The following is a 25,761-nucleotide window of genomic DNA, read 5'->3' on the forward strand; positions in this document are numbered from 1 at the left end:
TATTATCGAGGATGAAAGCCATATTAAATGGCATTGATTTAATTTACCATCGTCTTATTTTAATAGGGCTATCTGTTCTTCCCAAGATATAATCATGGATTCATGTTATTCATCTCATATGTATTGGCCTTCCTTTCTTCCATCCTTCCCTTTTAACAGATATCCCCTGGTCGAGACCTGCGCGGTCCCCCGTGTATAATTATACTTCTATATTAATTAGCATGCATCCCAGACAATATCCCAACAGCACTTAGACTCTCTAATCACCCACCGAAGCTTACAGATTCTTCTTGCAGGCTCTCTTAGCGCCGACGGTCCCAGGTCGAGAGCGGCTAATCAAACTGATCGTCCCACTGGCGAAGCGATGCAGAGTGCGGCCGGATATTATCCCTTTACGTCTTGATGATTTTGAAAGTCTCTCCTAGAACAGAGTCGAGGCTTACATAGTCTAAGCCGACCACCTTGAAAATTGATAATTATGGCCTGCTGCAAGGCTCAATCATTGTCGAACCAAATAAGACTGCGAAAAGTCCGTGTGATTTCTGCGTAATCGAGAAGAGCAATGGCCCCTTCTTTATGGGAGAGGAGCATTTCAAAGGTAAAACCAAACGGCGGGCCAATGTTCCAAACTGGTATTTGCCATCCTTGTAATGCTGAATTTTGAATGATAGATTAATGATAAGAGCTTGAATTGGCTCGCGGGCGGATATTGTTCAGGGGCATGCTACTGTGAGCCAGCGGCTTACCACTCAAATCGGGGTTGAGGTAACTTATAGGAAAGTTTGCTCGCTCACTGACGATGGTAGAGAAAATGTCAGGGTGGACTGTTTAGCACATATATTGCAGCCTGAGGCCGACGGGCTAAGCGGCTTACCAATAGTCCGTACGAGCTCCGAATCTGGCAGCTAGGGAGCTCCATACCACACGGCTGAAGACAGCGAGGGTTGTGTGCCAGAAAATCAAGAACCTCTGAGATATTATTTAATTGAACTATCACTTGTTCACTTGACTGCATGCCTTTGCTCTGAAGCAGAGCTCATGATGCACTGGACTTTAAGTCGTTCTGCCAATGTTTTTGCTGCATGTAACAGACTAGCCTTGACGCGCCCACTATCTTCAACTATCTCTCACCCACTTATCTTCTCGTCGTCCCATAATCCGCAAAGCCAGCAGCGCCGAACCGTTATGTCATCGCCCCAATGGACATCTGAACCAAGGGTATTTCCGCCTGCTGGCTTGATTTTGCTGGATACATCCCTGAAGATCGAGGAAGAGACGTTACCAACGTACCAGCCGGAGAAATACTATCCGACGCAAATAGGAGAAGTGCTCGACAATAGATATCAAGTACTTGCTAAATTGGGGTACGGTGTCACATCGACTGTTTGGTTTGGTCGTGACTTGATGTAGGCACAATCCACTTGTTCAGTTATATTCTGATTTTCTAACAGTAGCGCAATATAGCGAGTCTAAATACGTTGCTCTGAAGATCTTTGTAAAGGACAGGGAGAGAAACCATGAATTGGATATCTATCATCGTATCAACTCGGTGGAGTCTGACCATCCAGGAAAGAGGTTTATCCGCAAACTACTCAATTATTTTACCATCGTCGGCCCACACGGCCAACACCTTTGCCTTGTTCATGAGCCTCTAGGAATCAGTGCAAGCAAGCTGATTAAATGGATGCCTGGGCGAGTGATGTCGCTCGAGGATCTCAAACCTTGTATACGGCAGTTACTTGTCGTATTGGACTTCTTGCATTCTATAGCACACGTGATTCATACAGGCATGGACCACTCTTCTCAAACCTCTGAATCTGGGCTGACTTGCATATAGATATTCAATTGAAAAACCTGCTTCTTCCCACCCCGATGCCAAAGGCGCTTTCCAACTTCGAAGAAAGGAGATAAAGACACAGTCACCAAGGAAGGTCCTCCAAGGCCGCACCATCTACACGTCGTCACGTTTCCCTCCTGGAGATGGGCTACCCCTTCTCAGTGACTTTGGTGAAGCTCGATTTGGTGACGAGGAGCATAACGAAGATATTATGCCAAATCCTTATCGGGCACCTGAAGTTATTCTGAAGTCAAACTGGGATTACAAGGTAGACATCTGGAATGTTGGCATGGTTGTAAGTAAACTGCACCTACCCAACCGTTATCCTGATTGTACTAATGCCCATTATACAGGCGTGGGATATTGTTAGCTCGGCTACTCTTGTTGACGGAAAGAACCCAGACGGCGTATTTGATGACCGCTTCCATCTTGCCGAATTGGTTGCACTTCTCGGCTCTCCCCCACCCGCGTTCTATCAACGAAGTCACCTTAGTGCTGTTTTTTGGGACAACGCAGGTAAATGGAAGGGATTAGCCCCAATACCTGATAAGACACTTGAGGGCTTAGCCATCAATATCAGGGGCGAGGACAAAGAGGGCTTCTTGCGTTGGCTCCGACGGGCCTTGCAATGGAATCCCAATGATCGACCGGCAGCTCTAGAACTCCTCTATGATGAATGGATGATGAAGGGGCTAAAACTAAGAAATTCTAGCGGCGGAAGCGCTACGTCTAACAGTTGAAATGTACATCTTCTCATCTAAGTGTCTGCGTAGTCCATAACATAGACACTTAGGAGCAATGTCAAGGACATTACTGATATAAACGATAAAAATATGGGAAAGGCAAAGATACTACCTGAGAAAAGTAGATATAATTGATCTAAGTAATAGGGTCAGACAAATTATCACTCCCTAGTCATATAGGTATTTGCTTATTGGCATCTTTAAACTGTCCCTACATATAGTGATGATTCCACCTACCATTTCCATGTTAGAAATATATCATAGCATTCCGATATGAAGTTTAACTCAATAAACGCATCGCAATATTGGTATTTCAAGGAATAGTAAATATTGTACTTGTCTATATTACTTGATATTCTGTTTAGATAGTATATCATTTCAGTAGCAATAAGTTTCGTTGAAATACGTGTTTCCTTGGTTCCACGATGCTTTATTAAAATACGCCGAGATACCTACGAAGAGCTGCCCCTATCATTAACCACATATTTCGGTCGCAAGTAGGGGCGACGCCTCACCAGCTTTTTCATAAACTGAGTCGCACTTCCTGCAGAATGATTAGTTGTCGAAAGTAACCGGGTCAACAGTAAGTTAGAAACTAACAACATGTGCAGGGAATAAGTAAAGGAGTTATTAATTCTATAACAAGATGTATCCAATTAAAAATAAAATAAATTACTTAGTGTCTAGATCTCTAAGCGCTTCGTGATCTATATATATTATAGGCCATTGAGTAGCCATATCAGACAGCCAGCAGATCACTGGGCCTGTACCAAATTAAGTAGACAGGGTTTGGTATAAGAAACACACTGCGGTGATTAGAAAGCGGGTCTGCGGACTCAACAAAAATAAAAAGAAAAAAAAAGAGCTATGAGACAAAATCACAATATCAGAAAATCGCAAACAGGACTGATTAAGTATGCAGTTCTTAGGCTTGCCCCTGCGTGAAAGCAGCAGAGCCTCCGAATGGACCGGAGATGGCGTTATTGCGAACCCGCACAATGCAGACGTTCTTAGCAGATCCAACGGTTGCAGTGCACTTCATTCCCTGAGGGATCTGGACCTTAACAGCATAGTCCATGGTGCTGGAGGTCGAAAAGCCGGCAACGCCAGGGATGTTCTGGATGACCCGGGCGCTCTTGAAGGCCTTGGGATCGGTGCCTCCACTGGAGGGGTCGATTTCAGCAGAAAGTGGGCCCGCACCGTCCTGGTTAACCTGAAGTGATGTGTTGGCCTTTGTATGTTTAAGTCATGATATCTTGGCTTACCTGGTGGTAAATCATAGTAACTACACCGTCCGGTGAAGCGGTGGGGAGACCAATGCTCGCGCCTTTTCCAGAATACAGTTGCATGCCGTTCTCCTTGGAACCTTTGCCAGTCACGGTACCGGACTGGGTTCCTGGCAGGATGGCCATAGCATCGTCGATTGTGGATTGAATACCTAGTGGTTTTGGTTAATACTGTCTGTATGGAACGTGGAAGGGATCTCTTACTCTTGATGGTTCCGCCAAATGGTGTCGCATCCGCAAGGTCCTGGACACCTTTAAGACATTAACATATGCTGAATAGTGTTTTGATGAAAGTAAATACCATTAAGGATAGTACCACCAGCATTGGTAACAATGCTTGCAGCATCGTTAATCAGCTGACGCCCTTCGGAACTATTAGCCTAGTCAAACTGGAATAGATGGCAATATCTCACGTCTATGACTGGCCGGAAGACGAGAGCGCTTTTGCTTCCCACCGCTCACAAAGTTGTTGATAACAATGGCAGGGTTAACAGGACCGCTACCGAGAGTACGCCCCAAGGGTGAAGCCTTGACACTTCCGAACTCAGCGTCTCGGATGATAGCCGTATCCTTCTGGGCGCCACATGCGGCAGATGGGCAGTCCCGGGGTACTCCATCCTGAACTGGAATCATCAATTAGTCGCTGCATCATGATATGGGAACCGTGCAAGGGCTTACTCGTCAGCCCAGGCATGTCAATGCCATTGTGGCCTTTAACACGGGTGATGAGGCCATGAGCTGCAACCTGGCTCACGGCGAGTCCTGTCAGGGTAATGGCCTTGATGAACAACATTTTGAATATTAATAATTAAGAGTTAACGTTGGATAGTTAAGATTCGCTTGAGAAGAAGAATTGGATTGTGTGCTGCTTCAGGTTAACGATGACAGGACTCATGATGCCTTAAATATCTCAAACATGCGCATCTCCTATCTCTGCCCCTGCTGTTCCGTAGCTATTATCATCCACCAATATCCACAAATTGGTCCAAAAGTTTGTCAATGACACATCGAATGCAACCATGTGAAGGTATTGTCAAACATCCATCAGCGTTGTGGCTGGTGGACTTGTCAACGCACAGTGTAGACCCTGTAGAATTGAGTTCCCAGGCAGTACTAGAGTGGCAAAGGATCGGAGTGAAGACCCTGGTCTCGAGTACGGTACCTGGCAGATGATCGTCAGAGACTCCACAGGTTTCATGAAGCGAAGCGAGCAGAGCGAATCATGGGGAATACCATGCATTGACAATGTTTGGGACTGAGACTGGGCTCCCGAGCGATCTGTTGATAAATTGCAGGGCTACAGTGGAGCCTGATCAAACCTCTGAGGAACTGTAGTTTGTCTCTGCCTTATCAACAACCGCATAAGCTTGAATTAGGCCAACAGCTATTCAACCACGCAGGATATGCTTTCCAGCTTCAGCCTCAGATGAAAGCTATTGCGAGCCCTCTGGTTTCTCATAAGGCATGATTTGCTACATATTACCAGTTTAATTGCCGAGCGAGCGCCTTCTTCACCTCCATTCCTCCCGTGGCTCAATGGCTATCGTTCTCCTGCAAAATGCCCCGGAGGAGAAAACCTTTACTGATAGAGTTCCTTAGCGATCAACTCAATGCTTCACCATGTTTCAAGGTTCCTTAGAGAGTTCCTGCTAGACTTGAGCTGCGATATGCTATACCCTAACCGGTAAAGGGGCCAGAAAAAGTATGCGGGATGCTACCAAAATAGCAACCGTAGGGTTGCATCTGGTGTGGAGCCCTGAGCAAAATTGGCGTTCAATTGGGGTAGACTTGCGACCATGAACCCAATCACACCAGGTTCCTCCAGCGATGGCTTATTTAGCTCCTAGACCATGGCCTGATGGTCTCCGGACGGTCGTTCTCAAACCTCCCTCCGTATCAGGGCTGGGGTTCGTGGGTAGTTTGGTAGATCATTGCCCGGTACATGTGATTTGCCAAGTCGGGCTCGGTTAAGTCGGTTTCTCGGGATATGCGGAGATCTTGAAACAAATGAACCCTTTTTTTATACCTTTTGGAAACACTTCTAGGAGGTGGCATTCAGCTCACTAGACTGCCGTCCAGACTCGATGGCTTTGGACCTTGAAACTATTTTCAGGGTTCGGACTTCCTGAAACGGAAACGGTCTGTCCTGGCCCGAGCCGATTGACCCGGACGATGATGTTCAAGGACCTTAAGCTTCACTTGGTTCAACTTTGGTATGCCGTACTATATTGTGCGAAGAGTGATTTGGGGGTACAGATAACCTCAGGTACTGTGATCTGACGGCATAGAGCAAATGGCTGCCTCTACACATCAGGGCCTGAGAGAATAAGAGCGCTCACTAAACGTAGTTACAACGAAGACTTCAAGAGTGGCGTTCCTCCAAAATTCAGCTTTTACACTCCTGCCTCTCTATGTACTAGTTTCCCATATCTTCGTCTGGTTGGGCTCGGAAATACACTATTGCAGAGATATATTTCTAGCAAAAGTAGTAATATCGGAGGATTAAAACCACCTGATAAACTCAAAAGTAGGAAAGTTAAAATTTCTTGTTTATCATCCATTTTGGACTTTCTACCCTATTTGCCCCACATAATTAGTGGCACTCTCATCCACGGGGGAATCCTCGTACATCGTTGTTTACGAGAAACGTCCACCAGAGAAGCATTAGGGATATAAATAGACTGCGAAAACCTTCGGTCTCAAGGTCTCTTTAAAGACTCGGTTCTCTATCCTTTGACACAGATTCTGTTGGTGCACTGAATATCTTATGCAATGCTTCCAGGCTTACACTCCCGCTGAATATCTTCGATCGATTAGGGGTATATTGACTTGCAGATTGCGTTAGGTTGCAATCCAGAGATCTGACAAAGTAGGGGGACCACAACCTCATATTTGTTGAGACCGACATCCTGACACCAATGCTGCTTTCTGAATCCCCCTTCGCAGAATGAATGGCCTGGTCGTTACCACTGCGGTTGAGGACCCGTAATCAGGCAATATTCGAATGTCTGAAACGTTTGTCTTATGTTCGTTAACATATTGCAACTGGCTCTAACTGTATTGAATTCTATTTACACAAAGTTCAGTCCCCTTACAAGTCTTTCATGGTGACAAAAGCGCTGGGATAGTCTTGTGAGCCTCAGTACCCAAAGTTTGGCATGTGGTTCCCAAAAGAAATAGCATCAATGGGTATATGTCGGGTGTACATTATCTTGAGTGTTTCGCTCTGTGTCACGATGCCATTTCTTCTCTTGACACGAGTGTGGCCATTGGTTAGGAATTCGACAGCTCTGTATTTCCGTAGAAACCACTTGCCCCATAAAGACAGCATGACATTTACAAAACCTGGAGCCTATTCTAAATTTTGCTCGGTGAAAGGGGATCCCCCAAGGCAGTTTTCATCTCGTCATCCAAATGTGAAGTCATGCATTGAAATTATACCGCAATCCCATCTTAAACGTTCACAGCCAGCTTAAATGAACTAACCAGCCAAGACCAAGCTAGCGCCACCCAAACGCAGGACATGTATACGGCAAACCCATCTCATCAACAATAGCTCTCCGTAACATGGCCCTGGCACGCCTCAAATCCGGCTCTGCACCGCGAGGGAGACAAAAGACGAAAGCGGAGTAGATCCTCATGTAATCGCAACGACATATCCTCGTGAGCTTTACGTATCCAAGTTCGGCCATGGTCCGACAGCTCTGCAAGAACATTTGCCTATTGCCAAAGCCGGAGTCGACCTCGACCTCTGCGAACCACATAACGAGGTCTGGGCGGTTGATCGATCGGCTCATAATTGCGTGTGGTGGCATCTGCCTGGTGGTTTGGTGTGGGCCAATTTGGAGAGGTGACTTTGATGAGCATCTGGAGTATTATGGAAGGACAGAAATGGGATATTAGAGCTGAGGCGTATAGCGATGGGATTTAGATACGTATAAAGCACATCTGTCCCTTGTCGTTGTATTAAGTTTGCTGTGTTCATTGTAAAAGGGCAAAGGTACAGCTGTAAGCTGTGACAGCCAGAGCTCTTTCTTTAGAATGTGCATGTTCAGAGAAGCAATGTCAAATTCATAGCCTTAGACTCCTGGGAGTACCGAAGTGTTCGATTGCATATTTTGTCGTTATTGGCTCCAAAGAAAGGACAATGCACTTCTTGTTTGTTACGTGGAGAACGCCTGAAAGAAGGAACAGGGAAATTCATATTGCTTCACAAAGTCCAACCAAACGTGCGCTTTGTGCAATTTACCGATTCTTAAGGGAAAATAGGAACAGTGAAACTTTTAAAAAGGAGCCACCCAATGACCCGCAGTAAGTTCCATCTCCAAAAGAAACAGTATGGCTAGTTCCCGTAGTAGACTCGCGTAACGAGTAGATGATACAGAACAAAGGAAGCAACCGGTCTACTCGGAATATGCCCCAAGTATTTTGAGTTGAAAGCCGATAATACCAGGATGGTGTCGTATACTTCCACATCAGCTCCTTCAAGAGGCAAATACTCTCGGACATAAATATGGTTGAGTGTGCTTGAATTCGCTCATCATGCAAGTCAACATACAGAGATTTCTAAAGAGACGTTGAACGAGGATTGCTCTCCCTTTCTCTGCCTTACAATTTCATATCTCAAAGCCAAGAGACCTAGGTCAACCTGCCAGTTCACATGGCAAACAACGCGCGAGGAGGTGGTGACCGCAATCATTTAGTGGAACTCCGTAATACGACTGAGGAGCTCATGTTTGTTGAGGTTGAACTTGATCCATCTGTGAAGAATGACCCCCACTGGTGGAGGGAGTACAGAAAGGCTGTGGATGATGGCAAAGCCAGGTTGGCTGGCCATGATAGAAGCATAACATGCCCGGGTGTAATATCGGCGCCACTTGGCTTGCAACCCCATGGAAAATATCCTGAAGGGGAGACTGCACCCGCAGATGTTTGGGAACTCTTGCGAGCCAAGATTGACGCGGAAATGATCAAGTCTACCAACTTGCCATTCATTAAGGGCGCTCTTGGCCTACGGTAATCGGTAGCTGGAGACTACAAGTCACAGGAAAGCCTTCTGTCGTGGTTATGCAATGCCCCTGGGCCGATCTATCCGCTGATGTGATGTTGGTGTGTTCGTTGTTGGGGGTTTGTTGGACAAAAGGGGATTATGTTTGATGGATCAACCTGGTATTCTATGGAATCATTAAGCAGGATGTCTCGAATATAATTGCTGTTATGGTTGGAACTACACACTCCCCTTAGCACTCATCATTGCAGACAATAAAGCGAGCTGCGATCGTTTTATACAATTGCAACTTAGTACACTATTCATATAGGACGGTTCTATCGTGACGTGTTCAAAAGGTGTGCAGACGAGGACAATAGGTGCTATGAGCCAGGCCAAAGCCATATTCACTAGACAAGATAGAAGAGGCTATGCGTGTATGTAGTATGGCACCAAATAGTTTCAATAACGTCTTGAAAAGCAAATTGCAGCCACAGAAGGTAGGCAAAGACGATAAACAAGACGGAAGACAGCACCGGTCCATCGCAGGATGTTCAATATACGACGATAAGAAGTTTCTCCCTATGGTCTACCTACAAGTCCCTCAACTTAACCCTTTCAGACTAAGCTACAAATCACCCAGCCAATCAACAGGATATCTCACATAGTCCGGTGGGGATTATCAAAATCACCAATCAGTAAAAGGGGTGTAAAGAGCTCTGCGGGGTTCGTATTCCTACACACTAACGGACATCCGCTTGCCTTGGCTGCAAGACTCTCCGCGGATTCTCGATCACTCGATCTTAACTACCCCACCTTGACCCATGGAAGATTGCAAGGTTACGAGCCCGGTGCTCCTGAGAGTACTCAGAGGAGTTGCAGCGGCCACATTATTAGACGAGAGCAGCTATGAGAGGCTCGCTCAGTGTTTTGCCCGTAGTGGCCCAAAAGTAGAAGGTGTCGACACTTGCCCTGAGAAGGATACTGGCCAGGCTCTTCCAGTCAGTGACTGGCTTGCTATAATTTCGGATATTTCTTGCGGTGACAAGGACAAACACCTAGCAGACCTTGTGCTCGCAATCGCGCTTCTTCGCGAAAGCGGCCGAAGGACAGGGGATCCTAGTCATGCAGCCGTCTCGGACGCGGATTTAACAACCGCGTGGAATATGATACGAGACGCGCTTCTCAGTGATCTATTTCGAGATTCTAATGTCCGGGCATCCCGCAGCGCACAAGGGTTCCTGTCCGTTCCCCTCTGCAGCATAGTGCAGAACGGGAATATCGAAGAGCTTTTTCGGCTTCATGTGTGGCTAGCCGATGGGCAGCGAGGAGTTCCAGAATTTGCGGTCCATTCCCATCAGCCATTCGCACAGAGTTGGATCCTCGCTGGTGCCGGGGTGGACCATTCATTCGATGTTCAGGCAACGACAGATGGCGCAACAGCCACCCATGCGAAGTATAGGCTCGTCTGGCAAGATGCAAAAAGTACAGGTAGGTCCTATAAGACACATCAAATATCATCTACTGTCGAGAACACTGGGGCCTTGGTGCAAGTGACGGCGAAAGGTTCAACGCTGCACACGCGCAATATGAGCTACTCGATTCCGGCGACTGCCTTTCATCGCACAGAAGTTTCGCCAGATACATTGCACGCGACGCTGTTCTTCTTCGACGCATCACGCGGCTTTGTGCAAGACGCGCCGGTGTTGGGTCCCAAGGATCTTCGCTCGTCCACTCAACTCCGTGATCCTGGTGGTATCTCACCAGCAGTGCTAGCGACCATGGTAGACGCGGTTCGATCATGGGAAGTGTTGATGGAGCAGGGAGAACAACATGCCCAGCGCGCTGAGTGGGAGCATGCATTGCGCTCATTCAGCCATGCTCTCAGTCTCTGTGGACCGGGAGGGTCGTTGCCAGAGTCAGCAAACTACAAGCATATCGCGCTGGGGAAGCTAGGATACACGGATAGGCGATTTGGAAGATACGAAAAGGCAGAGAAATATCTACAGAGTGCCTTGGAGGGGCTTGGCTCCACACCTTTGCATGTCGAACTTCTTGGTGAGTTGGGGGTAGTTTACCGCCATATGAATCGTCTCGAGGATGCCAAGCGAGAATTTGAGATTCAGTATAAAATGGCAGGGGAGCTAAAGTTAGAACATGCTATGTGCCGCTCTATCGGTAATTTGGCCATGACAAACTACCAGCTTTCGAGAGATTTGCTGCCTTTAGCCATTGACCAGTTAAAGGAGCGCATCCGTCTAGCCCGATCAATTAGGGCATCCGTGGGATCGGGAGAGGAAAGTCAGGCCATCATCTGGGAGACGGTTGGGCTTTCTCGACTGTCACTCTGCTACACTGCCTGTGGTTTTGCGAAAGAGGCAATTTCCGCGGCTTTAGAATCTGTGGAAGCCGCCCTCAGCACAAAAGACCCTACAGTAGTTGCAATGTCCCGATTTTTCTATGGACGCTCGTTGTATCTAAGTGGGCAGTTGGAGGAAGCTTTACAACAGTTCAATCCGGTTGGGACGTGTACTCCCGCTATGGCCCTGTGCAAAGAGCCTTCCAATGAGCATTTGGGATATTTGCGAGAGCTGGTGGAAGCTGGAGTCGACTTGGACCTCGTTGATGAACATGGCTATAGTGCATTGGATTACGCTGTATTTTGCGGCGACAAACAGACCGAAGAGGTTGTTCTTGACGGACTTTGCCGACAGTTCGGAGAGAAAGCGAACGACAAGCTCGTACAGCGACAAACAGAGGCTCAAGTGCGAAAGTGCTATCGGGAGTTGTTCCAAGAAAGTCTGCGGCCTATCCTTCTGGAAAGCAAGAATGATGTAAACCACTTGCAGCATCTACGACGCGTGTATGCCACGTCGCTTACGGCAGACGAAGAGAAAACCAGTATATTTGACGGGCTCAAATTTGTGTGGTACCAGGACTTTGTGCGTAATGGACGACTTCCACGATCGAACCACGGCTTGACGCAGCATTTTCACGATATAAGGCCCGAGCTTGCGCCAGACTACATCATCTTTATATCGTATCGCTGGATCAACGGTGATCCTGCGTGTGTAGCATCACCAGACGACACCAATCACACCCAATATCGCCGAATGATCAGAGCAATCGAGGCATTTATAGACGCTCACCCCTCTATTAACCGACAGCGACTGGGAATTTGGCTGGTAAGCTCCGTAACTAATGCTCTCAAAGTGATGATGTGTACTTATCTTTATCCAGGATTGGGCCTGCATCGATCAGGATGACCCCTTGCCTGGGATTGCCGCACTCCCTCTCAACCTTGCGCAATGTGATGCGGTAATTAGCCTGCTTGATGATAGTTATCACAGTCGCTCTTGGTGCTCTGTCGAAGTTATGATTATACAGACACTGCGAAGGTCATATCAGCTGCATTCATGGTATGAGCATAAAAGAATAGAAAACACGGAGCAATGGGCAATGCAGGAGGGACCATTGGACTTCGAGCCCTCAGTTGCGGGTAAACTATTGAGCTCCGAAGAGGATCGACCCAGGATCCTGTTTTTAGAGAGACAGGCGAGATTGCTCGGTCGGGACTAAACACGGTTGCACCTTTGCTCTCATTGCTATGCTGGTAAACGAAGTCTTGTACATATACGGCACAGGGGTGTTTTACCGCACTTCTGCGACCCAGTGGTCTCCACTACACACCACAGCCAATATCGATATGTTGAGACCAGGTGACGTATTCTAATCAGAATTGGTGGAATAATTGAGATATATAAGTCGAATGTTACATTTGATACGGAACATACCATTCGGATGATAAGGGACTCTTCCAAGACCGATATGCACCATACCACCAGCAGTACAAACAAGGCATGGACCAGGCTATATCAAGTATAGGTGTAGCAATACTCATAGTCGATCGGATTCATCACTTCCTTGACCTCCCTTCCACTATCCAACACCCCAAACTCCATCACCGTATCGAGAGTCACTAAGGGGGCATCCGGGGGGTCGTAGATGATCGTCGTGCCATTCAAGGCATTCCGACGATTTGGAGGATCATGCCACTGCCATATACTCCAGATTCGATCTATCATAGCATGATGCAGCATGAACACGGGATCCTGGGGTGATATAAATAAGTTCTGCATGTCGCCTCCGATGGAGTGGTGACCTCCCCCATGCGCACCCATATCATCAAAGCCACTAGGTTCCAAAATCCTAAGAAAATCCGTTATATTGCCGGCTTCCAGCAATCGATCGCCAATGGTGTTATTGTTGAACACGGCCATGATAAATGGGTTTATACTCCGCGTTAGGCAGTGCGGTTTATAGTCGTAGGCGTTGGGGGGAGGGGGCGCATAAGGCTGTGCCAAATTTGAGTCGATCGGCGCCAGGTGCACCTGGAAGTTGGCGAATGGGCCCGATCCCACACATCCATTCCCTGTGCCTCGCGGAAGACATTCCTTCCCATCGGAAGTGCATGAGAGTGTTTCGTTTGCTTCATACGCCCCATTCCCGGACAGTGATATCGCGTTGCCGTTCAGCATGGGACTGTCAAACAAGGTAAATGCGTCCAGGGCCCAGTTCCAATACCTACGGGGTTTAGTGATATCCATAGTCAGAACCTTTGGCTAGACAACTCACGGTAGGCTGCCTGTGTATCCACATTCCTCACGCAGGGTTGCTTCCCAGAGGAAGATAAAGTGGCGATGCCAAGGGAGCAGAAGACCGTTTTGGTGAATCCGGGTTGTGTAATTGATATGAGTGCTGCGTGTATCAGCTATAGTAATTAATGGGCCATTGGGTGTCCACGTACGCAACAAAATCGTCTAATCGGTCTCGGACTCCGGGGAATTTTTCGTTGGGTAGGGAAGGTGAACGTTCACGCAAGCAATATATCGCATTGATATACTCTGTCCGTTCAGTAACGGCTAATTCTCTCCTGCCACATATTGGATCTGGGAATATCTAGATGACAATGGTGGAACATACCATTCTTTCCTTATAACCAGCTTTTCTGCACTGCATCGTCCTGCGGTTGTTGAGGTAATGCAGGCGATGGCCAGAATAATGAGCAAGCTAATGAACGACATAACTCTAGCTCCACAGGTACTGTCGGTTGAGAATGAAGTATTAGAATTACTGGTATGAGATGATTAATGTATATTCGAACTGGGGGCCAGAGACCAGTCTTTCTATTTCAAATGCTATATGTATGTATGTCTGAAATGAGTTCTGGTTTGAGTTATATTGCGCGTTGAAGCGGGATGTATTTGTGTCACAGTACGATGCCACCCCTCTGACCCGTGGATTACAGGTGATATATATATCTTTTAGCCGGTTCTGGGTTGCTTCTGAGTAATTATTCTTTACACGATATCTCCGTCAATGTGGTCTTTTCTGGACGCATTGTGCCCTTGAACCTTGTGGTCCCAGTAAGCTGACCAGTGGCTCATACCCAGAGCCGGTGTATCTGAGGATGACCCGCTTTGAAAATATATTTAACGGAAACAACAGCAAGCTCCGAGCAACGGGCGGGCTACAGGATCCAAGTGGCTTGATTTCAATCATGACTGGACTCCCCTTCCCGGGCTCAGACGCATTTGGAATTGCAGGAGTGTAGTAACTCAGGTTGTGTGACAAGGGAAAATAATCCCCAAGACAGATTATTGATATTAACTCCACTACGCTTTATATAGAAAAACGAGGCGCACTGGTTGTTTCGGAACCTAGTTTTACCTTGAAATGGGGACCCTGTTTCTGGAGACTAATATGCAGCATTCGCCTACGTTTGCCTTTCTGAGGTATATACGAGGTGCCAAAGGCAGACATGACCCTTGCTTACGTTGTTACGAGGTTCATGGGCGAGGCTCAGCACATGACCTCGTGACGTTCTCAGTTGTTAGGGCTGACCTTTGGATATTCTCCATTGCTCATATCAGTGAATAGCAAAGCAAGGCTGTGCTTTCTTTGTTTCCATATATTACTGTAGGATATGGGTTACTTGACATCTGAGCGGTGTCTTGTGTACCTCGAGTTGGTTTTCAAGTGGGGATGTTCGCTATAATAATTTTTGTATATGTCTTTATGCAAGGGGAAGCTGGGTTAACAACTTGGAACATAATAGCAAATGCAATTGGCTTATAGTAATGATCTATATTTTAGGGTCTCCAAGCTACCAGTCATATAACAGATACTCTCTTTATCTGGGCTGGTCAAACCCGTGTCCGTCCACTTATAAAGTGGATATCAGGGATCCGGCATTCCGCACTGTTACACTACTGCCAACCCCTCACCTGCGAATCTCGTGTTTGATTCAGTGTTACGTGATATTCTTTGGCCGGCCCAAATGCAATGGTATGGTTCGTTGATAAAACGCTGTTCTATTCCAGGGGAGCCTGATATTTCCAGCCTCCCGGTTCCCATGAACCGAGTCCCTCGGGAGATACGCTAAGCCGATATTGGCCAGCCACTATTGGATAGCTGGGTGATACGAAACCATCTCAAGCGTTGCCAATGCCAGTTTGTGGTTGACCCCGGTGTTCTGTGCAAGGGGGTATATGACACCAATTTGTTCAAGGGCTTCGTGACACTGACAGAAGATGTGTGGAGAAAGAGAGCGGCTGACCCTTAGAAACACAAGCTACCTTAAGAATCCCGCCACAGCAAATACTAGTATCTGCTTCTCTGGTCCAGCCATAGAAGGGGTGTCTCTCTGTGATGAAGGCAGCCATACATCACACATATGACTGCATTTCTACTGAGGCGGCGCTTCCTCCTCCCCCATCATCCAACATCACATGAAAATAGTAACATTGCAATTAAAATATATGATATTCTAGTCTATGTAATCAACTTTCTACGATGTATTCCCTGCTTAACCACTAGTAGTGAGGATTATCCTCATTCTGTTCAAAATGCTCCCTCGCCCACGGACTCCTCAACCGGATAGCCCTCCCCATGTAGAAGAAGATGAAAGGAATAGGCACCAACAAGATAGCTAAAAGGCCTAGCAAGCTGGACGCCCACTCATAGCCCCAGCGCTCATACATCTGCGCCGCGAGCAAAGGAGATTCAGCGCCAACCAAATTCCTCGCAAGGATCACGCCCGCTAGAGCCGACGCGGAATAAGTCTGATAGCTGTCCACGACATTAGTTGAGGATACTCAATATGATGACGTATATACCGGCGCCAAAAGATGCCCAGGCAATGATGGGCACGATCAAGTGGACGGACAGGTAGCTTGTCTAGCCAAACCAGAAAAGGCCGATCGGAATGAGGATCGCACCCAGTCGGGCCATCCACAGGCGTGCTTCTGGGGCACCCTTGCCCTCGTGCTCTTTGACTCGACGCAGGTAGTATCGTTCTTGCAGGGGATAGAAGCAGAATGCGATAGTCGGGCCGATGGCCATGCCGAGGAAGGCGAGACCCTGCTGGCCGACATTGAAGCCGTGGCCCTTCCTAGGACCGAAAACAAGGGGGGAGACCTCGTTGAAAAGGTAGACCAGACCGCAGAGGGAGCCGTTATAAAATGCAGAGAATGTCGTGATGGATTTGGTGGATACGAAGCAAAATAGACGAGTGAGGGTAATCTTAAACAGCTCATCTAACCCCTTTCGCCCGCTCGCACTGGCATCGGTGACTGTCTCAGCGGGTTTCAGATTCTCTTTCCGCCTCAATTTCCGCACTCTCTTGGCCTTCCACTTGCAGAATGATTATGTGTCGGGTTTCAGGTGCTGTGAGAACAAGTAGAACACACTACCTGCCGGTAATAGCTATCATGATCTAGAAGATCTACCACTAACTGAGGTCGAGGGCCTTATACCCACTGACTACGAGTGCCATCGGTGGTCCGAAGGTGCTGCTCAGGCCATAGATAGCCATTGGCCCACCACTCGTGTTCCTCTCCCATAGATCACTGATTGATCTGCCAGTGTTGGTCAACGGAGCCCCGCCTGCAAAACCGGCGAGAAATCGGCACACGATGATAGTCCCAATATTCGGTGCGAGCGCCATCAGAAGCTGAAAGCTGAATCGGAGGAACCACGATACGACATACACAGGCTGGCGGCCAAAATACTCGGATAGAGGGGCGAGTAGGGCAGGACCGACAGCATAACGTAGCCCATAAAGCGATAGGCATAATGTAGTGACCTCCGCAGATACCCCAAATTCCGACTGGATAGCCGGCGTACCGGACGGTATACTACCTGTACACCACGCTCTAATGAATTCCAGTGCTGCACAGAGGCTGAGAGTGGGCGTTCAGAACATACGTGATGACATTGAGCATGCTCACCATGACGGTGATTTACCATTTTCGCCATTTTGGCCAACATCGTGGGTTTTCGCGATCGTTGTGCGAAAGGTTGTGCACAGTGGCAACGCCTCTTCTGGGCTATTTCTTGCTCGTGCGAATGCCTCCCCTTCCGTCACCGCCAGGGGCTGATTCTCATGGTATACATCCAATTTGTTCTTTTCCAGGGATGCGTCATGGCTAATATGGCTTTCCTCCGTGGTTGTCATGGCTTAGGAACTGGTAAGAAAGTGTGAAGGGTTTATATGTGAAGGAAAACTGGGGGGAACCGGTCTAAACCATTTTTGGGCGCGTGTATTAGTCAAACGGGTCGTGACGTGGGTTTGAAGATGCATGGATTTGAAGTCATGTATCCCCACCAGAGACCTCCAATGAGACGGCATGCTGTATCCACGAATAGCCTCGGCCACCCATATTTTGGACATGGCCCCGGTGAGACGAAGCCTTCACCCAAGCTTTTTAGTGCAGCGCTTGGATACCGTAGTCTTTCTGGCCCATAGCATTCCTGACAAGCAGTAGTTCCTATTGTATAATCCCAGTGGCCCTTCACAAACCGGGTTACTGTTGTAGAGGGGGTAATAGAGTTGTCGGTTTTATATCGAGGCTGTACAGGTGTACCTATTCTGTCGATTGAAGCTCTACAGTTTCCGGACCAGTGGAATTGGTCTACAGTGCTTAATTATGGATAGAGAAAGGACTATAAGAGCATAATTGATCTGAGGTATCTTAGCAATGCACTTACTATACGGAAAAGATATACGTAAGCAAACTTGCCATATCTGGAGCCTGTTCTGGATATCCAGGGGCGGAGAATGTGTGGTGAGGTGGATTCGCAACTCAAAGGCAGGATCAACATCACTGACACGGTTACGCGTGAGAAACATGACGCCTCGCCAGTATTCAAGCTGTCTAGCAAAGACTGAGAGAGAACAGAATTAGCACCTAGCCACTTCAGTGGCTATGCGACAAAGTTCCTGAAGACAAGCCGTTGACGGCTGATATCAGGACCCGAACGAGCGCCGGGAAACCCGTCGCACTCGTCCAGTAATAGAATAGCATGATAGAACCCAGTCCTGTAGTGCTTGCACGCAACAAAGCTTGGTTCCTGTTTCTGAATGACGACATGGAATGTCCCTTGCCTTTACCTTAGATAATACCGTCAAACCCCTCGTGGATGCTCTTGGACGAACGCTCGAGCGATCTACTTTTTATATACACTTCCATTCCCGGGCAAAGAGAGCGCACAAATAATCAAAGGCAATCACCTTAATCATGGCCAGGTCCTTCATGGCCTCAATATGTGGCATAACCTGAGGCACCAGGACCTACATCAGGGACCCGCCGTGGCTGACGTCATACCCGGCCGATCCCGTCGCAGCCCTGAAAACAAGTTTAACGCCAGCCATCTTCATCATCTGGCGGCAGATCAACACGCAGACAAATATCAGATCGACAGATGATGAAATGGAATGGGATCATAAAGCATAGAAGATCTTCCATTCCACCCTCCTGGTAAACAGTTCTTTTCTTTTTATGCCAAGCCATATCCCAATCTTTTCTATATCCGATAGACTAGGCTTCTCATCAACCTCCCATTTCACTCCGTTTACTTTCTTTTCTTTTTTGCGTTATATATATTCATCACACTGCTGTGCTACCTCATTAGGGTAAACATCTGTTATGGCCGTGATTTGGGGCCTGGATCTCCACGAGATCCAATTCTACAAGTTCAAGGGGAAACATATGTTCAGTCGTGTCTATCACTTACGACGCACAAGGATGATTGTCTACCAACTGGCCATGATCTTCTGTGTATGCTCTGAGTCAGTAGGGACAGCAGCCCTATCAGGTACATACCTTGCGGAAACCCCTCCCGCAGCTAGGGCTTATCATACTGATCTCATCCATCCATAGACTATCTCGACCAACAAAGCAACATCCAGGGGCAACACCCAGGGGTCAAAGTCCACAACAACAGTTTCATCGGTGCAGCCTCGTACAATATATTCGTGGGAATCTCCGTGGCCACGATCTTCGGCGCGGCGTTTTTTTTCGACCTCTTCTGGCCCGACAGATATGAGAGTCCATCCGTCCGATTAGCGTGGAAAATATGCGCGGTGGTCGTCTCGATAATGATGCTGAGCTCTGCTCTTCTCATGACGGTATGCTCTGGGGACAGTACTTGCTGGTTAGGATTCTCAGGATACTCATAGAATTAATCAGGTCATCACTGCCATGTACAGTGCACGTATCACCGGCACGGACGCCGCCTCCGCGAGAAAGTTCTGGTCGGAGGCCGAGAAGAAACCCGCCCTGGGTATGTTTCCTGTTCAGTTCAGGACGCTTGTATCCGATTTCTGACTCGAGTGCGGCTAACAACCATTTTAGAATACAGAACTAATCCCAAGGCAGTTGCCTCGGCTGTTCTAGCGTGGCCCGGCTGGGTCGCGACTACTGTTAGGTATGTTCTTCTTAAACAGATGCGGTCTACAAGCGCATCTATACTGATCATTATTATAGTACTGTTGTCCTTTTCATGTCCAAAAAGCATGACGATCAGTACGGTGCCAAGTCTAAATATGGTCGAACCCTGGAGAACGGGGGGGATACCCCGGAAACAGAGGCCAAACCTATTACAACGTAATGCTCACTTTATGTACAATATGTTTTAGATTCGACGTGTATAACTTGTATATATGCTCCTAATGAATCCGGCGTTCGAACCGACCATCCATCCATTCTTTGGGCTACTTGAAGAAGCTCCCGAAGCAAACCGAAGTATGTTTACTTGGCTCGAATCATAGATCGATCTTGGTGAAAAGTGAAGGGGATAACAGGAACTGGACCTGGTTTGTCCATCGGCCCGCCTCACGATGCGACTCCGCAGACCGTAAAGCCTTGTCAGACCTGAAGGAGCTATATAATATAGAGAGCCTCAGAGTCTGCAACGCCACGGCGCCAAACCAAAATACCACCCCTCACACTACAGGGAAATGCCTCTTGAACCAGGAAATAACTTCAATCTAACCTAAATTACGTGGTATGCACAGTGAAGCCAAGGTTGCGAAGAATAGTCATGCTACTACGTACATAATTACGTGACGACACGGTTTACTCAGTACGTACATGTACAGCACATTTGTCAAGATGCAAACGAGGTTATAATTCAACCATATAGTATCTGCAGCAATGGGAAGTCTGATACCAATTAAAAATCCTCCAGTCTGGTGTGAACCTTAACTCCGTTGATGCCTTTCAGTTGTTCGACAGCCGCCTTCTCAAGTTCCCTAGTACATCAGTTAGTTGTTTTTGTTTTCCTCTCTCCTCTTTCCGTGGATCACAGTATATACGGTAAAAGCGTGATAGGAGGGGAAGTATCCGGTAATTGAATGTGAGATTCTGGGGGGTATCCAGCTTTCTCTAGGATGCTGCAATTATTAGCATGGTGCAGTATTGAACGTATAAGTTATAGATAGAATTACTCCTTGACTTTATTATCCTGTTGGACGAATGCCATGCTATCTTCAAACCCGACGAAGAACTATCAACATTGCATTAGCCATACCTTCTCAACCCTTGGTGTATCAGTGTTCTCCTGGTCACATACCGGCATATTGATTTGATGTTTAGATTTTGTAGGGGATGGTTGAGAAATGGTTAGTATCACAGCTGGAAGAGGATAGAAGGGCCTATTTATAATTGAGAGCGATGGGGTAGATTGCTAATAATATCAGATCCGACACCCGGCTTTTTTTCAGCTACAATGGTGGGGTGCAAAAGAATACCGCCGATCCCTGTGCGCGAGTTGGTACACCGCTTCCTTCTGCGATTTTGCTAGCCGTATACATAATATCATAGGGCCAGTGGGCTTGATCAGCTCCCCGCTCACGATCTAGAAGCGAACCCCTCCATACGTGTTTCAGCCGTGGCTGAGCTGAGCCTGCTGGGGAGCCTGCCAGTCCAAGCTGGTGCTAATGCCCATCGTCTCTGTATAATGATCTGATTGGAAATGATCTCCTTCAGCTCTTGGCATTATCACGGCACGCCCAATAAAGTATGGAAACGAAGGGGTCTCACACCACACAGTTGATACAAGTGCTACAACCAACCGATCGAGAATGGATCAGAAAGTAAGAATATTCGAATACGGAACCAATAGCAGCAATTAAGAATGGCGCAATGGAAACCCGAGGAACATTGACTTGGGAATTTTGCTATCTCTCTTTTCCCCAATACCTTTGACTATCCTCCACCACCTTGGCTTCCCACCCACTCACAGGCCCAATAACTTCCACTTCCGTCTGGCCACGGGCAAACACGGTTCGACATGGCAAATCCAGTGTGAGGTTCTCGGTGTTCCCCTCCCCGATGAGTCTTGGAGCGTTTTCTCCGACGCCAGATACACCAGCCGTCCAATGTTCGCCCAGTACATCGTGCCGGCGCACATCGCGCAAGGCTCCCAGGTGGAGACGAGAGTCGTTTTGGCCAGATACTCGCGCGCGTAATTATCGGCCGCGTTGCGGGCTAGTTCCGTCTCGGCGTGTCGGACGTGCGATAGCGACAGGGAAGACATGAGAACGGTGGTGTTATCCGGTGCCAGAAGCAAGGCGGCAAACGGTCGTTTCGAGTGGATGTCTTGGGCGGTTCTCTGCAGCTCCAGACATGCGCCGGCGGCTGCGGATAATTGTTCGTCGGTCAGGGGAGACATTTGGTGATGGGAAGTTGTCGGTCCTTGGTTGAAACCTGGGAGCATCGAAGAGAGGTCATTTAGAGATCTATGAGAACAACCTGGATGGGTCATGATTTTAAAGTCATTGATAACGGCGACTTCCGAGATCTTCTCCGCACGAAGTGCCGGGATTGCCCGTACAGATATCGACGGGCCCAATAATCATACTTGGATGCCATTATCAGTTCTCCTTCTACCATGATGGAGCCAATTATTCATTCCTTGTCGACTATAAAGCCTTGGCCAGTTTTTTTTTTTTTTTTTGGCTACTACCCTGTGTCTGCATCACGGCTTCTAGTAACTTGGAAGACGATCCAGTTTCTAAGGATTTAGGAGAAACCCTCTCTCTTCCACACGGTCGTTCTTTGGCTTCAAAGACCGTTGCATACCTGCAGAAGATTCATCTCCAGAACAAGCTGCTCCTCTCTTATCCATATGCCTCCCCATGTATCACAAATGAAGCCCGGTTTATATGAGGCCATGGTATCACACGGTAAATCGAACATCGCCTTTTCCAACCCTGCCTGCAGATATAAATCCTGTTATCCCAACACATGCATTCCCCAAGCAATACCTCCTGTATGTATACAGAAGGGAATATCCCCAATCCACAGCCCAATCCACATAGCTGCCCGCGCCAACTAGCACCAACAACCATACAATTAGCAATACCAGATTCAAAGGCCAAACTCACTCGTCCTCGACGTAACACAGCACAGCATCTAACAGCAATGTATCCCAAGGGTGCCACATAATACACCGAGCCGGCTCATTTCCATGGGATCTATAAATCACCTACAACAACCACATCCAAAGACACAACAACCCCATCACACCAAACCTACCCTCACCTGATAAGCCAGATAAGAATTGCAAAATGTACCTCCTTCAACCTCTGCTCACCTTCCTCCTCCTAACCCTAGCAACCTGCACTGCAGTGCCAACTCCTCTCACCCGCGACGCAACAGCAGTAATAAATGACCTCAACAAGATAACCACCGACCTCTCTGCCCTCACACAAAGCATAGTAGCCTACACCGGCGGCATCCCCGCCGCACTAGATATCCAGGTGAAAGAAATGGCCGTAGAAAGTGACCTCGAGCAGGCGACGAGGGACACCATCGCTGCTGCGCCGTTCACAGTCAGTGAGAGCGCTACCACGACGCGAGCTTTGTTGGGGTTGGAGCCGGATATTAGGACTGCGCTTGTGACGCTGGTTCAGAAGGTATCTTCTTTCCCCTTTCTTATTGTCTGTGTTGTGGTGGGGTGCCATGAGGGGGCGGTGCTGATATGGCTTTAGAAACCTCTTGTCGATGAGGCGAGAATAGGTGCAATCGTGAGAATGAATCTAGTGAACCTCAGGGCCAAGACTGGTTCTCTCTCCACGGCACTGCAGAATAAGGCGACAGCGGTAGATAAGGATACGCTTGCTAGTAAGACGACGGAGTTGAATTCCGGGTTTGACACTGCCATTAGAGTCTATTCTTAGGTGTGAGTCTGGTGTTGGGTTGAGTCTGGTGGTTGACGTTGGCTGTGGAGTACTGTTGGCTTGTTTCGTCAATGCTTTACTTCTGAGCTTCGTTTTCATACAGGAACCCATTCAATCGATCTGTTTTTATATATAAATACATCCCCAAGAACCGGAAATCGGGAAACACATACGTATACAAACCACAGATTCGAACGCCAAACCAACCAAACCCACGCCATCCCACATGAATCCCTCTATCATAACTCACAACCTACAACCTCCACACCTCCACCACCCAGTAAGATAAATCCCCAGCAAGCCTAATCAACCCGTCTTAAAATTCACCGGCCCAGCCCACGCCCTCATGCCCTTCCCCTTAACCTGCAGCAGCAAGACAATCAAAAACGCCCCGAGCACAATGCCGGCCATCGTGCCAAACTGCCTCCTAGCACCCTGTTTATTCGCCCACTCGACCATAAAATAACTCACAATGAACCCACCCGTCGTGCGTCCAAAATTCACCCACGCAGCAACCTCCCCACTGGCCTCCGGGTAACTATCGAGGACGTAGGCATTAATGGCGACGGTGACGATCATGACGCCGAAGACATAGAACCCCCATCCCAGCGCTGTCAGCATGTAGTGGTATGCACCTTCCAGGGCGAAGCCGAGGAGGATGATCCCGGCGAGGATGAAGGGCGTTGCGAACCAGATGGCGAGGAGGCGGGCTTCGGGCTCTAGACGGCCTTTGTTGTGTTGTGTAGCGAGCTTGGCGAGGTAGTCGTGGAGCCAGTGGCCGGTTAGTTCGCCCAGGATGGCGGCTACGACTGGGGTAAAGTAGAAGAATCCTTGTTTTGTCAGTGTGTTTGTCGGTAAATTTTTGAAAGGGGAAGGTGTATGTATGTAGGTAGGTAGGTAGGTAGGTAGGTAGGTAGGTAGGTAGGTACATACCGATTTGCTTAGGACCGAAGCCGTATAACGGGCCTACGAAGATGGAGAGCGTCGTGTTGACGCCTACCACCCAGGCGAAGGTAAGCATATAGTAAATTGTGGATAGGAGGACGACTGGCTTCATGATTACAGTGATTGGGCGCATGAGTGCGTCCTTGGGGGTGTTAATGATGTATCCGCTGCGCCGTTGCTGGAGGCCCAGCATCCGTTTCCATCGTGGGGCGTCGGGGATGAGGTCTGGCTGGGTGTTTTTGCGATCATAGTACGTTTCCTCGACGCAGAGAATGATTGCGATTAGACAGAGGCCGGTTTCGATGCTGTATAGACCGAAAGCCCATTGCCAGACCTGGGTGTTTGTGATGAAGGCCGCGAACATCGGGCCCAGGTAGGGCGAGAGGATGATGGACCCAGACCAAATGTTGATTTTGCGGGCCTGTTCATGCAGAAAGAACATGTCTTTGATGAACATGAGGCCGCCCTGCCAGAGTTAGGGTTCGTATGCAGACAAAGAGGGTCTTGGCCACGTACGCCTTGTGCAACCGTCGAGAACAGCCCATTGAGAATCCGGGCCGCCTGAACTGGTCAGAATCCATTGCTAGAACTTTCAAGATGCACATACCATGAATGACTCGAAGGATTGCGCGGCGGCGCACCAGATTGCAGTGGCAAGTGCCAGCAGCACAAAATAAAACAGCACCGGGAGACGACCGAAGTAGGCGGACAGAGCGACCACGACGGGGCCGCCAACACCCAGCATAAAGATATTTCCAGCCTGCGAATGGTTGACATGATCCTCTGTCATATTCCATTGTCTAGCATCGGTCTCAGTTAGCATTCCTGGTCCGTATGCCAATACTCAGGTTCGTACTTAGCCTGCTGGAGCAGCGTCACCGCACCCGTAGCACTTCCATAGTCCGGCAGAAACGCAGTGGCCGAAATAACAAAAAGGATAAGATTTTTCTTGAACGGCGACCAATTGAGTGGATCGTGAGGGAAGTTCATGGGCTGTGGTATCAGCACGGTCCGGCCATCATCAGTGGTTTTTAGGTTCTGATTCTGGGTACGCGACGTGTAAAGCATGTATCCTTCGCGCTCCCCTATCTCCTCCAGATCGATCACCGGCCGGTCCTTCTCGGCCTCTGAAGCTCTTGGCGAAGAGTGTCTAACGTCCATTGCGCTGTCTCCGAGGTACGGTTCTCACAACTATCGAGACAATGACCCACGAGCTGGGAGGGGAAAGTAATGAGAAGAAAATGTGGCAGGCGATCTTGCAGATCAGAAGTCTTTAGTTATGTATTGATTTCTTGCAGTGAACACCCTCCCTGTGACACGAAAGTCAACATAGTTGGACAGAGGGCCGAGGATCACTATGCCAAGTTCCTCCTGCTTCTCGTTTCCGGCCTGGGCGCGGTATGACAAGTTTACGGCAAACCAACGCAGCACGATGA

At 48.2% G+C, this 25,761-nt stretch overlaps 8 protein-coding genes across 8 annotated transcripts; 4 read left to right on the forward strand and 4 right to left on the reverse strand.

The window, feature by feature from the left end:
* Positions 1–1,185: 1,185 nt before the first annotated feature.
* Positions 1,186–2,577, forward strand: ABOM_008629 (putative protein kinase; the record flags this gene model as incomplete). Its single annotated transcript, XM_022535758.1, has 4 exons — positions 1,186–1,406; positions 1,465–1,734; positions 1,838–2,132; positions 2,191–2,577. 4 exons carry the CDS (start codon positions 1,186–1,188, stop codon positions 2,575–2,577), a joined length of 1,173 nt encoding a protein of 390 aa, XP_022386979.1.
* A 928-nt stretch (positions 2,578–3,505) lies between these two features.
* ABOM_008630 (DUF3129 domain-containing protein) lies at positions 3,506–4,659 on the reverse strand (the record flags this gene model as incomplete). Its single annotated transcript, XM_022535759.1, has 6 exons — positions 3,506–3,793; positions 3,846–4,018; positions 4,071–4,118; positions 4,168–4,230; positions 4,280–4,489; positions 4,545–4,659. 6 exons carry the CDS (start codon positions 4,657–4,659, stop codon positions 3,506–3,508), a joined length of 897 nt encoding a protein of 298 aa, XP_022387013.1.
* A 5,018-nt stretch (positions 4,660–9,677) lies between these two features.
* On the forward strand, positions 9,678–12,432 carry ABOM_008631 (uncharacterized protein; the record flags this gene model as incomplete). Its single annotated transcript, XM_022535760.1, has 2 exons — positions 9,678–12,038; positions 12,094–12,432. The coding sequence occupies 2 exons, from the start codon at positions 9,678–9,680 to the stop codon at positions 12,430–12,432; spliced, it is 2,700 nt and encodes an 899-aa protein (XP_022387014.1).
* A 296-nt stretch (positions 12,433–12,728) lies between these two features.
* ABOM_008632 (tyrosinase family protein) lies at positions 12,729–13,937 on the reverse strand (the record flags this gene model as incomplete). The annotated part of the gene is made up of 4 exons (XM_022535761.1): positions 12,729–13,437; positions 13,489–13,611; positions 13,661–13,786; positions 13,837–13,937. 4 exons carry the CDS (start codon positions 13,935–13,937, stop codon positions 12,729–12,731), a joined length of 1,059 nt encoding a protein of 352 aa, XP_022387015.1.
* Positions 13,938–15,728: 1,791 nt separating this feature from the next.
* On the reverse strand, positions 15,729–17,371 carry ABOM_008633 (uncharacterized protein; the record flags this gene model as incomplete). Its single annotated transcript, XM_022535762.1, has 4 exons — positions 15,729–15,984; positions 16,103–16,487; positions 16,651–17,096; positions 17,145–17,371. 4 exons carry the CDS (start codon positions 17,369–17,371, stop codon positions 15,729–15,731), a joined length of 1,314 nt encoding a protein of 437 aa, XP_022387016.1.
* A 1,471-nt stretch (positions 17,372–18,842) lies between these two features.
* Positions 18,843–19,806, forward strand: ABOM_008634 (uncharacterized protein; the record flags this gene model as incomplete). Its single annotated transcript, XM_022535763.1, has 5 exons — positions 18,843–19,011; positions 19,077–19,324; positions 19,386–19,479; positions 19,551–19,623; positions 19,683–19,806. 5 exons carry the CDS (start codon positions 18,843–18,845, stop codon positions 19,804–19,806), a joined length of 708 nt encoding a protein of 235 aa, XP_022387009.1.
* Positions 19,807–22,768: 2,962 nt separating this feature from the next.
* ABOM_008635 (cell wall mannoprotein 1 family protein) lies at positions 22,769–23,380 on the forward strand (the record flags this gene model as incomplete). Its single annotated transcript, XM_022535764.1, has 2 exons — positions 22,769–23,116; positions 23,192–23,380. 2 exons carry the CDS (start codon positions 22,769–22,771, stop codon positions 23,378–23,380), a joined length of 537 nt encoding a protein of 178 aa, XP_022387010.1.
* A 306-nt stretch (positions 23,381–23,686) lies between these two features.
* ABOM_008636 (putative MFS transporter) lies at positions 23,687–25,486 on the reverse strand (the record flags this gene model as incomplete). The annotated part of the gene is made up of 5 exons (XM_022535765.1): positions 23,687–24,210; positions 24,314–24,791; positions 24,842–24,886; positions 24,933–25,125; positions 25,182–25,486. 5 exons carry the CDS (start codon positions 25,484–25,486, stop codon positions 23,687–23,689), a joined length of 1,545 nt encoding a protein of 514 aa, XP_022387011.1.
* Between the last annotated feature and the right edge of the window lie 275 nt (positions 25,487–25,761).

The sequence above is a fragment of the Aspergillus bombycis genome, assembly GCF_001792695.1.
Source record: "Aspergillus bombycis strain NRRL26010 chromosome Unknown contig00073, whole genome shotgun sequence".
Lineage (NCBI taxonomy): Eukaryota > Fungi > Ascomycota > Eurotiomycetes > Eurotiales > Aspergillaceae > Aspergillus > Aspergillus bombycis.